Raw genomic sequence first — 13,028 nt, 5'->3', positions numbered from 1 at the left:
TCCATTTTCCCGCTTGAATGGAGGATCTGGTTGCAATGATGCAGTCTGGATACCTAAAAGTTTTATTTTTTTTAATGTCATATTACATGTGGGGTGTATGTGTGTGTATGTGTGTATGCAACATATTTTTTGCTGATAGTGAAAAGGGAAGGAGACTAGTATAGATCTATTTCTATATATTAAGGTCTTAGCATATTCGGGTTTCTTCCCTTGTAGGATTTAGAGATTTCTGGCGACGTTAGCCTTCTTATTTTTTTTGTGTTTTTGGTTCAGTTTTGGAGCAGGAACAAAAAAAATCTGGCTGGAAACCAACAACTATGAACTTACTTTTGTTGGTGGCATTTAGTAACATGATTTCCATGTTTTTCAGGGATGATTGCATAGGATTTCCTTTTATGTCAGCAAATTTTAATGTTTCCCATTTGAATGTGCCTTCTCCTGCCTCCTAACAAGAAGTCAGAACCAATCTGTACATAGGGTGCACACCTATACACAATACTGTATACTGTTGGGATTCAGGGAGTGTTTGTAGGGACCCATCTCCAGTCCTCTGCAAACTCGGCTTACCCATCAACCCCTTCATGGCATAGTGATACAACTATGGCTATAGACACTTGCAGGCAACTCTATATCAACCTTAAGGCAACCTTAACTAAATAAATTGTAGAAATAAAAAACAAATCCTGAAGACAAGTAGGCACTGGTATGATAAACTTGAGCAATCAGTTAGTTTTGATTAACTGGCTTCTCTCAGAAAATATTCCAGGATTGGCTTATTGTTTTATCCAATATAGTTTTTAAATTAGTAAATTTACATGTACTCTAATGCATTAACAGCATAGCTAATAATGTAATGGTCAGACAGATAATGGTATACACTCACAGATTTCCAAGAACCATTTAATTTTTTCAGTGAAATATAATCAGAGCCACTAAGAAATTTGTTGTTCAGTCTGCTTTGCGCTGATCTACGCTAATTAAGTATATCATGAACTTGTGATTATTCCTATAAACTTCTGATCAAAGACTCATAGCAAATGAGATTGCTAAAATAGTGTTCATGTACATAAGCAGTACTACTTTTCTAAGTCTAGTAAATATATCAGTATTTGCTAATTCAAGCCCAGTGCTATAGCATTAGACTGCCAAGCCTCATTTGCCAAATAAAAGTTACAATTTATATCTTTTTTTCCAGAATAGATCATTCTTACTGCATTGCAATGAGGTGTTCTTACTGCTGCAGTATATATTTAATAAGATGTATACTTTGTAAGAAATCAAAGAACAGGCTTTTCTTTAACATGCTACTTTATCTTAAATACACATAAAAGTATTTGAAAGAATATGTGTGGTAGAAAGCCATAGAATAAAGTAGCTGTTTCCACTCTAGTGTAATGGTAGTGTACATTTAATAAAATGTCCCAGGAGAATCAGATATGGAACAATTTTTATTTTTTTGACAACACACGTTTATCTCAAAGCGAACGTTATTGTGGATAAAAAAAAATTCAGCTAGTGTTTTCAGGATCTGTTTATTCACCCGCACTACATGTAGTGTCTTATTTCCAGAAAAGTAGCCCTATTGCAGCAAACCAATGGAGATTTACTTTTTCCTCAGCTCTAGTTTAGCAGATTAATACTGGTTCTAAATCTTAAAAGGGATGCCGGTGCTATATTGTAAAAGCATTTCCTGATTAGTCAACTAAATATTGCATCCCTATATCTTTATTTGTTTTGTTGCCCAATATTTTGCTTGGAAGTTAAAAACACAGGATATAGTATTGACGTGTTGTTCCCTAAGCAAAGTATGATTATAAAATAGGCAAAACAGACTGGGGAAAATAAGATTTCTTTAATTTGAACAAAGACATTTCTGCATTCTTCCCTTAAGTGAACCATCTTCTCTGATGAATTTCCTTACAATCAGGGGTGGGCTACTGCCAGGACGGGAGGAAATGCAGTGGAGTAGTGAAAATGGAGCTCCAACCCAGAGCACCCAATTTGTACTGAAAGATGTTGAAAGAAAATGCAGGGCGTCCTGCATAAGACACGCCCACAGTGTGGTAGTAAACATTTTGGTAGCCCATCACTGCTTACAAGGAATTTCCATACCCGGAACATACCTCTAGCAGATGCAATTTCGCCATCTTCATGAGCCATGCACTGCATGGCAGTGGCTGCAATGCATATTGGCATACTGATTTTCTCTCCCAAGATAGAAGTTGACAAGTCCAAGGTTGACACATTTTTCAACATCCGGGGGTATAGTCTTAATCTGCATGGATGGAAAAAGTCTGATAAATAAATAGTTCAGAGCAATTTAGAAAACAAGATGTGTGATGCCGACGCAACAAATTGCTCTCTCCAATATTAACCGAAAGCAAGTTAGGTTTTTAAAATGATTCATCAAATGCTGAAATCTGGAAATGACCGAGGCACTGACGTCAGCTGTTGTTAGTTACAGATGGCCAGGAATGAAGAGCAAGTAAATAAAACGCAGCATGATAAGTTGAGCTAGAATTTCAATAACCAGGTTCTAGTGCCAGGATGTACAGCCTGTGAAAAAAATAGTTATGAAGTGTATCAGAAGGTTCATAATACATTACTGGAAAATAATTGCATAATATTGGATTGAAATGAAATCAAGTCTAGTTTTTCTTCTTTTTGAAGCATGGTTTTCTGGGGACTTTCAGGGGAAGCATGTTGAACGAAAGAAGTCTCTGTGAAAGCGGAAACTACAATGAAAACCAAATAACTGATGAGTGTTATGTACTCATGTAAATAGGAGTATGTGAATAGTTTATGCTAATATACGTTTAAACTGGTTCATCTGCATACCCGGCTGCTGATTGGCTAGCCAGCGGGTGGGAAAATCCAATGTCAAAGCCATGGCTACCGTAAGGAAGCCCTTTAAATGGGGGAGCCATTTATTTATTTATTTATTTATTACTTAGATTTGTATGCCGCCCCTCTCCGAAGACTCGGGGCGGCTCACAACATGTAGAAACAAATCATAAGCACTTTAACTTTTTGCCATGAACTTGAAACATTATCACTGTAACTGTTACATTGTCTTGCCTGCCGATTCCTAATAAAAAGAATCAGGCCAAAGCGTGTCCTGCTGCTCATTCCAATCTAACAATGAGTAAACTGGTTCTTTGGAACCTCCCTAGACAAGGAGAGGAGGGGAGATTGACCACATGTCCTCCGAGTCTGTGGAGAGGGGTGGCATAAAAATTTAATAAATAATAATGATAAATGGCTGCTCCTTGCGAGGAGACCACAGGACAGTGGTCCTCTATATGTTTGAGTACTAGAGACTAACGGATTAAGCATCTTTCTCACAACCACAGCAGATCCCTTTAAAGGACACTATGGGATGAAAAGGTATGTGGGGCATTAATACATTTGTTTACATTTGTTGTAATGAAGGTTGAAATAACTTTTTTCCATATTTCTTTTCCATAATCTTTTCTTTCTTTAAGTTTAGGTTGCATTAGTTTTTACTATTGCAATCAAAATCCTTAATACAATTTATAATATAAATAATATAAATAATATAAAAATTTAAAACAAGAAAAGGAAGAGGAGGAAAGCATGTTTTTCCAGATAACATAAATCCTGAGACTGAATCATCTCAGTAAAATCCAGCAACCAGCCCAGCTGACGGCTTCATCTTTTGTAGGAATTGGCAGATGGCTCAACCAATCAACAATCCTTCGGTCCCTGCTCTAAAAATGGGCCTTGGAGTAACTATGCCATCTTAATTCTTAACACGGCCCCATATACCAATTACAGCCCAAAAAGTTGTATGTCCCTTTTTTAATCAACATGAATGATATCAAAATGGAAAGTGACCAAGAAATGCTATCTGGACAGCCATATGAGTTCCAGGAACTGTCTTAGGTTATGCAGAAAACCCTTTCAGATCCAAGATATTTTTGGCAATTCCCAATTCCCTGAATATAAATATTCAGACAGCTGGACTACTTCTGATACCACCATAGCACCTATAAAATTATTTGTGTTTCTTTTACTTGCTTTAAAAGCATTATATTCTGTGTGTGTCCCCCACCCACCCACCCAATGCTAGCGTCCCTCTGCACCCAAACTTTAAAGATGTATTTATTAAGACACCAAGCTAAAGAGACCTAATTCTGCCTTAGGCATGAAGTCTGCAGAGTGATTTTAGGCCAGTCTCAGTTCTAGAAGGAAGATCAGGGCAAGCCACTTCTAAACTTTGCTAAGAAAATTTCAGAGACTAATTCAAGAGGTCAAAAGGAGTCAACATGAATTTAAACCCAAATATACACAGAAATCAAGGGTGGGTTCCACTTACTTTCGCCACCGGTTCACAACGCGATGTTTCGCGTGCAAACCCAGATGAAATTTCACTTCCGCACATGCTCCAAAGCAGGATACAGCCCGAAACACAGCTAAGGAGCTGATCAGCTGTACTTCAGGTGAAGAAATAAAGGTGGGTATTAGCCTGGGGGCAGGGGGGCTGAGGTCTCTTTTTTGAAGCAGAGAAAAAAAGACCTAAAAAGATGTAAAATTCAGCCAAAAATTCAGAAAAACAGATGGTGGCACCCATGGACCGGCACTGCCCAAACTGGATCCATAATGCCATTTTCACATCACCAGTGGGTCACTAATGGTTCAGGTGATCTGGTCCAAACCGTGAGGAACCCACCTGATAGAAATATTGGAACCACAATATGCTACATCAAAGAATTTAACAAATTTAACTCTAGCACATGGGTGTCAAACACAAGATCCATGGTCCAGATCCGGCCTGCAATGTGCTTAGATCTGGCCCATGGAGCCATTCTGGAAATAGCAATGGTCCAGCCCGCAGTTCCTCTGCAAGTGCATGGCCATCCCAAGCTCTGTTTTCAGCCAAAACAGCCTCCTCCAACCCTGTCAGTGAAAATGGAGCTTAGGAGGGGCGCACACAGGCAGCAGGACATCAAGTGGGCCACGTTCTCCTTGGTCACAGCCACTCAGCTCCCCTAGGTGAAACACACCCCTGATGCGGCCCTCAATGAAATTGAGTTTGACACCCCTGTTCTAGCACTATTAGCCAACCCATCAATAATATCTTTGTTTACTCATCATTAACAGAAAAACAGTGTGTGTGTTTGTTTGTTTGTTTGTGTGTGTGTATCACAAATTTTGCTGATAATGAAAAGGAAGGCAGACTACTATAGATCTATTTCGAGCTTATTTGCCTTCATCAGGTAATCACACCCTTACTGGGATTTGAACCTGGGACCTCTGCCTTGTAAGAATATATAATTCTTTATCATATGTTTTCAGCACCCATCATCACCACAACCATCTTCCACATTTTAATAAAACTCGGTAACACTCAGCTCCAGGACGCAACAACATGATTAATATGATTAATTTTGTTTAAAAAGCTTTTTTGGGCTTTCTTTTTGTCAGTAAAGAGCATCTTATTTTCCAAAGACCTTTAGAAAGTCAAAGATACAATCTATCAGAACTCATTATCTGCAATCCGATTATTTTCTCTCAATCCCAATTTAACATGCTGAAATAAGATATTTTAAATTGATTTCCTTGTATGTCAAAATGCCATCAGCACCATGACCTTGTTAAAAAAAATCAATTTTCTAACAAGTGAGCTGGCTGAAAGAAATTTGGAACCTATCAAAAATAGAAGATGACATCTTCTTTTAGTTCCCCAAAACTAGTACAGACTTTAAAAGATCCTGATAGTCTCGCTTGTTTAAAAGACTTCAAAACATAATTAAGCTTTTGAAAATAGTTGCATTGAGCAAACTCTCATTTTTTTTTGGTTAAGAGATAATAAGCATTTCTAAGAAGAGATTTATTGCCATTTGCTAAGACTTTTGATTTGCAAAACCTACACAAGATTTCCCCTACATTATTAAAGGGTTCATTTATTTTATTCTAATACATCTTCCCCCCCTATTCACTTTTTAGAATTATAGACATTGCTTGGTTATAAAAAGCACAGAAATGATAATCCTTTTAATCTTTCTGTCTAAATTGACAGATAAATATAAGTCAGTTTTATCTCTGCAACTTCTCCATTTTTTTTCTTGAACTTGAATGGAAAAATATAAAAATATATATTATGAAAAACAGAATAAGACATCATCCCAAAATTCAAGATCATAACCTCAAATCTGTCCATTACAGTAAAGTCTTGGTATATGGAAATCATTACGAAATTTTATGTCTCAGTGACTAAATTTAAGTTGCATATTTGTGTATAAAAGAGATTTTTTTGGTTTGTACTTTCACTGAATCAGGATGAAAATGTGTTCATTATCCTTTTCTTCCTTTTGATCACTATCCTAAAAAAAATAAAAGATGAAATCTCCCTCAAAAGATCAAACTCAATTCCTGATAACTTCCTGGAACCTGAATTACAGAATGGAAAGTTTAAGGACTTGGAGATAATTTAATCTGACTCATTCATTGTCCTGTTCAGAAATCTAATCCCCATCAGAAGGAAATTCAGTTTTTGTTTAAATAACAGAGCTGGAAGACCCTATAGCTGTGATGGTGAACCTATGGCACGGGTGCCACAGGTGGCACACGAAGCCATATCTGCTGGCACGCAAGCTGTTGCCCTAGCTCAGCTCCAACATGCATATAAATGCTGGCCAGCTGGTTTTTGGATAGCACAGAGGCTCTGGAGGGCATTTTTGGCTTCCAGAGAGCCTCTGGAAGGATGGGAGAGAGCCTTTGAGCCTGGGGAGGGTGAAACACGAGCCTACTGGACCCACAAGAAGTTGGGAAACGGGCTGTTTCTGGCCTCCAGAGGGCCCCGGGGGGGAGGAAAAAATGATTTCCCCCTCCCCAGGCATTGAAATATGAGTGTGGACACTCGGGCATGCACGATAGTGCCCGCCCATGCAGTTTTCGGCACCCAAGGAAGAAAAGGTTCCCCATCACTGTCCTATACCATTCCAGACAAATGGCTGTCCAATCTCTTCTTAAAATGACCCTTCAAACCTTTCTTAAAATGGCTGTCCAATATTGCCAATAGAGAACAACACTTCCCAAGGTAATTGTGCTCCTTTGTGGAATAGCCCTGACTGTTCAGATTTTGTTCTTCAAGTCCAATTGAAATTTGCTTACTTTCTGCCTATCCTTTCTTGTCTTCTCTTGTGGAACAAACCTCCTTACTTATTACACTCATCTTTGATTTCCTATATATTTTTCTTTTAACTCTTAGATTAGTCAAAAGCTCCTGGGGTATAGAGAGTTGTTTCTTTTTCTCTAGTAGATTGTGATTCTTCTTCTAGGATTATATTTTTCGGAAACCCCCAATTACCCACCCACCCCAGTCCTCTTTGATCTGAGGATTTCTTCTGAGACCCTGCCTAACATTTCTCTAGTTCAAGTTGGCTGTTTTGAAGTTTAATGTACAATATAGAACTATTTTATTTTTCTGTAGAATCCTGAAGTTCAAAATAATGGGATTACTTCATCATAAAGTTCCCACTACTCAACCCTTCATTATTTAGAATTCAATTTAGGAAGGTCAATCCATTGTATATTTCACTTCTTCAGGAATAATACAAAAATGGTTTGTCCTTGCTTTTTTCTGGGATTTGATTTGCTAGTCAAGTGTACAATTCTTGAATTTAAAGCATGAGAACATTTCTCCCTAAAATTTTGCTTTGCCTAGTATTGGTTCACAGGACTACCTCGCATACATCAAGGTTATTCATTCTGAAAAAATGATAAAGGTAATTCAACTGTATGTTGAGTAAGAGATTATTTTTTATTATGTTTAGTGACTAAAAAATAAAAATAAAAAATGCACTCAAATGTGTACATTAACTCAGAAAATTTTAAACATTAATATACAGCAGAAGCCAGAGATGTTTATTTTGAGATTAACAAAAAGCTATGAACTTGTATATATGAAAACAGAAGCAAGATTTTTACATACACAACAGATATATCTGACATTGTCTACAATGGAAAAGTAATGAGGAAAATGATGAATTGCTCAGATGGCTAAGTTGAAAGTCTTTATCAGATAAAAATATACTGATTAATTCTGATTGGAAACCCTTTTGTACTCTTGACATTAAACGGAAAAAATGAAATTACGGCAAATGGGTTTGATGAAAAATAATAGGAAGAAAAATAAAAGTGATGTTGAAACCATAGAGGGGTGCAACTCATTTTTAAACATTTCTTTCCCTTTTTTCTATGCTTTGGCTTCATTATTTTTTCTTATCTTATTAGTATCGGTTTTGAAAAAAGTTGTTTTTGCCTAGTTACAAACTGCCGGTTTTGTCCTTTTAAAATCTTTTCAAGAAGCAAAACTAATGATTGATATGCTCAACTTCAACACAGAATAAAGGAAAGCTCTCATATTCTGTTGTCAGCTTATTTCATTCAAGACAAATTCTTATGAAACAGTCTAATTACATAATCTATGCTCAGCATTTCTATTAAGCAAGCATAAATATTGATCTTTATGTGTGGAAAGGATATAAACGGACACAGAAGCAACATGCATTAATTATGCCAATAATCTATTTATTTGTGATAGCTCACATACAGGTATCTCATCCATGCTACTTTATGAAATACAAGGTGGATATAGAGTAGGTGGAGGGGTGGGTTCCACTTACCTTCCCTACCGGTTCACATCGTGTCGGAAATGTATGTTTTGCACATTGGGGAAATGACCCAATGTACATGCACAGAAGCCTTTGCGCATGCCCAGAGGGGTTCTTTGCCAGCCGTTTGCAAGAAGTAACAACTAGAGGACCGGTTCAGGGGCGTGGCCAGACAGCCATTGCTGCCGGTTCGGGAAGCAAGGGCTAATTTCCACCACCGGTTCAGGCAAACTGGTCCAAACCAGCAGCAACCCATCACTGGGTAGGTGCTATTATTTTGGCCCAATTATTCCTTTTTATGGCTTTCCACTAAATGGTCAAGAAGTGCCATCCCAGTACTTCTCTGATAGGAATTTTGGGCAATGTTTGAAGAGGGTATCATCAGAAGATTATATGAGCACTGTAACTCTCCCACAACCTCCTCACTGAAATGAGAATGAAAATACCGTAAATAGTAAGCTGGAATTCTGTCTCTTATCTAATGATTTGCTATTATTATTATTATTATTATTATTATTATTATTATTATTATTATTATTATTATTATTATTTGGCTCTGGACCAGCTCCTGCCCCAAGGAATGTGGAAGTGGATGCAGGGGAAACATCAACATGTCATAGGCCTGTTTTATTGCCGACAGAGGCAAGTTGTGCAGTTTCCTCGGATGAAGAAGGTGGGGGTGACTTGGAAGAGGGGGGCTTGGCGCACAGCCCAGAAAGCCAATCTCCATTATCTTTGGTTGATTCGGATGCGGAAGGCTTGGACCCACACAGGCTCAGAGTTATGCGTAGAAGAGACCAATTGAGGACATATTACAGGAGATAAGAGAGGCCACCTGTGTTTTGGTGGGTCTCTAGTAATTAGAGCTGCTAATACCAATAGCAGCATGTTGGTTTGGCCGTTGTGGAAGATTATCTGATTGCAGTTCTTCAGGATCGTGCTTTGCTGTTATCCGGACTTTGTTATTTTTCACGCCTTTGAAACCAAAGCAGAACAAAGTGTGTGTGTCTCACGTTGGAAGAAGGAGGGCTGTGACGTTTCTTCACAGCTGCTAGCTAAGTATTTAAGGACTGATTAAGGGAATTGTACAGCCTACAAGGTTGTTTTGGGACGAGTGCTCTTTGCAATAGAAAAGGGTTTCTTATGAATTTTGTTATAAAGAACATTGTTTTGAATTTTCAAACGTGTGTCTGAAATTTGTACCTTGAATTTTCGGGAGGCTCATACCAGAGAGCCCGGCAGAACAATTATTAATTGAACTTTTATACCGCCCCTCTCCGAGGACTTGGGGAGGCTTACAACATATAATAAAACAATGTATAACATTTCGAATCCAGTTAATTAAATATAAAATCTAAAAACCGAAGGCCATAAAAAACAGTCATTCCCATTCAATCAGCTTTCTCTCAACACATTCATTGGTCAGGGGGCAAGAATCTAATGGCCCCAAGCCTGGTGGCATAAATGAGTCTTAAGACTTGCGGAAGGCAAGGAGAGTGGGGACAGTATGAATCTCCGGGGGGAGCTGATTCCAGAGGGCTGAGCCCCACACAGAGAAGGCTCTTCCCCTACGCCCCGCCAACTGACATTGTCTAGTTGACAGGACTTGGAGAAGGCCAACAGGGCGCTGGGATTCATGCGGCAGAAGGTGGCCCCATAGGTATTCTGGCCCAATGCCACGTAGGTCTGTAGGTCATAACCTATAATTACTTAACTATCAGTAATTTTCTGACTACTGAAGAGATTGGAACTGAATTTTCTGATGGAGCACTAATAATTGTTGATAGGAATTGTTACCATCAGTCAGAATAGGTCTCTGGAGATCCCATTTGGCTAAATTGGGCTTTGCAATAAGTAAAACATTTCCCACTAATCCAGAATCATTCATATATTGCACAACTTTACTCACTTTCAAATTCTCGTCCTTGTTTTACCAATAATTTCCATTACCCTTACCAATTATATCAAGAGCACAAGTAAAAAAAAAATCTATTTCTCAGTTCCTCACCATTAGAAAAATTGCCACTTTCCAATCCTCTACAAGCAGGAATCTTAAATATTTTTGCTAAAATAGTAATTGAACATTTGATTTAGGCACTGGATAGTTATCAGAGCTTTATGATTAGCTGGCTTTCATATTGTCAAATGTAATTTACTAGACAAGCATTTGAACAGGCATCAAGTTATTTTGGTAGATAACATGGCAATATATTAGTCACAGGGCTGCTTTTTGAGCACAACACATTTTTTTTGCTCTACAATCAAAGGCTCTTCCAATTCCAAGGTAATGACTTGCAAAACTATATTTCATATGAAAATCAAATTCTGTTTTATAGTATCCCCTGATATCCAGAGTTGAAAGAAGAAAATTAATGTTCATTCAAATTGTACATGACCAATTCACTTTTAGAATAACCTATTTCAATCACGAATGCACTGCAAATAATGTATTGTTTTTCAATTCTACTTTTATTAAATTACAAGCTATTAAATACAATATTTAAATTAATTACCTTGAAAATGCAGCTACATTTTCAGCTAATGTTTGTTGATCATCAGCCCCAGACTTATAGTAATCGTACACAGATTTTTGAAGTAATTTCTTAGCATATTCTTCAAAATCAGCAATGCAAATTGGTTTTTCAGACATGGTGTAGATTGTCTTTAAATCTTTTCGTTCTGGTAGTTTTCAACTTGTTAATCATTAAACTAAGGCAAAGTTCAGAAAACCGTTTTTTAAGTAACCCAAATAATAAATTGACATTTCCGGACTATTCTTTTGGACTTTGACATTCACTAAATTAAGATGGTTTCTATTGTGAGAAGTTTTCTTTTCATCAGAGAAGAAAAGAAAGAACAAAGTAATACATCTACAGTTATATACCAAATATTCAATAGTGGCATAGTCCACTCTCTACAATTAGAAAGACAAATTACAGTAGCCCACTCCAATGTTATGCCATCTCTTTCTTCATGTAATTTATCTATGATTCTATCTACAATTTCTTTTTTTTTAAAGGGGGGGGAGAACAGTAACAAAGGAAATCATAACCCAGATTCTTTAATATATAAATTAATATAGACACCATAATTCTATAACTGAACTACCACTAAAATTTCTTCTAAAGTGTACTCCAATGTAAAAACATAAGACACGTCATTACATAAGGTTTTACCTTTCTGTATCCATCCACTTCCCCTTACAGCTAATGTATTCAATCAGATGATCTAGAGAGCGCTGCAAATTAGAGCTGGAGACACTGTCAATCAGCTGGACAGTGTGGTGGCAACCAAGAGAAGCTTGAATTCAGATCTTCGGAACTTCCAGTTGCTATGGGTCAGTGCCAAGAAGCAAAACTGGCTTAGTAGCAGTGCTGGAATTTGGCTTATGTCGTTCATCTGCTATACAGCCTTTCATTCTGGGCAGAGGCCATTTTGTTTTTTACAAATGGCAGCGATTGCAGACGAGAGAAATGTATCCATTTGTGCCACCTTTCAGCAGTGCTTGCCCAAGGATTCTTCTGCACAGCACTGAAGGACTTGGAATGAGAAGTGAAAGTGACTTTCAATCAGTATTTGGAGCCAGCTGATGAGATCACCTAGATTTCCTCTGGCTGTTATGTGGAGGAGCAGCTGCAACTTTCCCAATTGGTCCAGCCAGTTGTGCCTATTTTCCCCCTCAAAAACCCCATATGAGAGTGGAGGAGAGGATTTGGAAGTGTGGTGTCAATGTGGGATGGGACTGCAACTGCCTGGCAGATCAGTTACATGCTAGACCAGAGCATAGTTCCCTCTAAGCTGAGCAGTGAGCAATGGCTCACTTAAAAATCATCATCAACTCAGAGTTTTTCAAACCTGCCCAGAAGCCGAGAGGGAAAGAGTGAGAGGGAAAGAGTGCTGCCCAGTCCCGAAGGGACTGCCGCTCAGACACTATGACTATACTTTTCCGCCCACCCCCCAAAAAAATTAGAGGGAACACTGGACCAGAGGCAATTCACAGGAACTGGTTAATCAGAGAGGGAGAAAGATTGCTAGTTTAGGACTGGATGGATGCCTTTATCAATGGGATGGATGGTACAGGTCAGGGAGATTTGGCTTTTTGAGAAAGGAGCAGACAACTCTCAGGCACAGGGGGTGCAGCTCATGGGGGTAGTGCGTGCATGGGGGGGCATTGCATTATAGGTGTGGGCACACATGCACACACTATTGCACATGCGGGGCCCCTTTTGGCAGCTCAGCAAAAAAACGTTTGCCATGACTGACCTATACATTCAAACTTATGAATAGAGGTCATAGTGACCACTGTTTCAAAATCATTTCATGTTTTTTCTGTGTTAACACATACACACACATGCTCTCCCAAATTTAATAATTATTTTGGAATGCTTT

General features: G+C 38.2%; 1 protein-coding gene across 2 annotated transcripts in view; it reads right to left on the bottom strand.

Annotated features, from left to right (window-relative positions):
* HAO1 (hydroxyacid oxidase 1) overlaps positions 1–12,400 on the bottom strand; it is a 61,517-nt gene extending 49,117 nt beyond the window's left edge. The window contains exons 1-2 of one of the 2 annotated variants that reach the window (XM_070732674.1): positions 11,816–12,400; positions 2,124–2,275 (exon numbers count right to left, since the gene is read on the bottom strand). In XM_070732674.1, coding sequence (XP_070588775.1) covers positions 2,124–2,275; positions 11,816–11,829 — 166 coding nt within the window. In that variant the 5' untranslated portion in view covers positions 11,830–12,400. Of the gene's footprint in view, positions 1–2,123; positions 2,276–11,152; positions 11,473–11,815 lie in introns of those variants that run through there. The other variant, XM_070732673.1, reaches the window with a different exon arrangement.
* Positions 12,401–13,028: the final 628 nt, after the last annotated feature.

This window comes from Erythrolamprus reginae, chromosome 1, assembly GCF_031021105.1.
Source record: "Erythrolamprus reginae isolate rEryReg1 chromosome 1, rEryReg1.hap1, whole genome shotgun sequence".
Lineage (NCBI taxonomy): Eukaryota > Metazoa > Chordata > Lepidosauria > Squamata > Dipsadidae > Erythrolamprus > Erythrolamprus reginae.
Note: the sequence above shows the minus strand (reverse complement) of the source record. Positions and strands in the feature narration are given on the sequence as shown.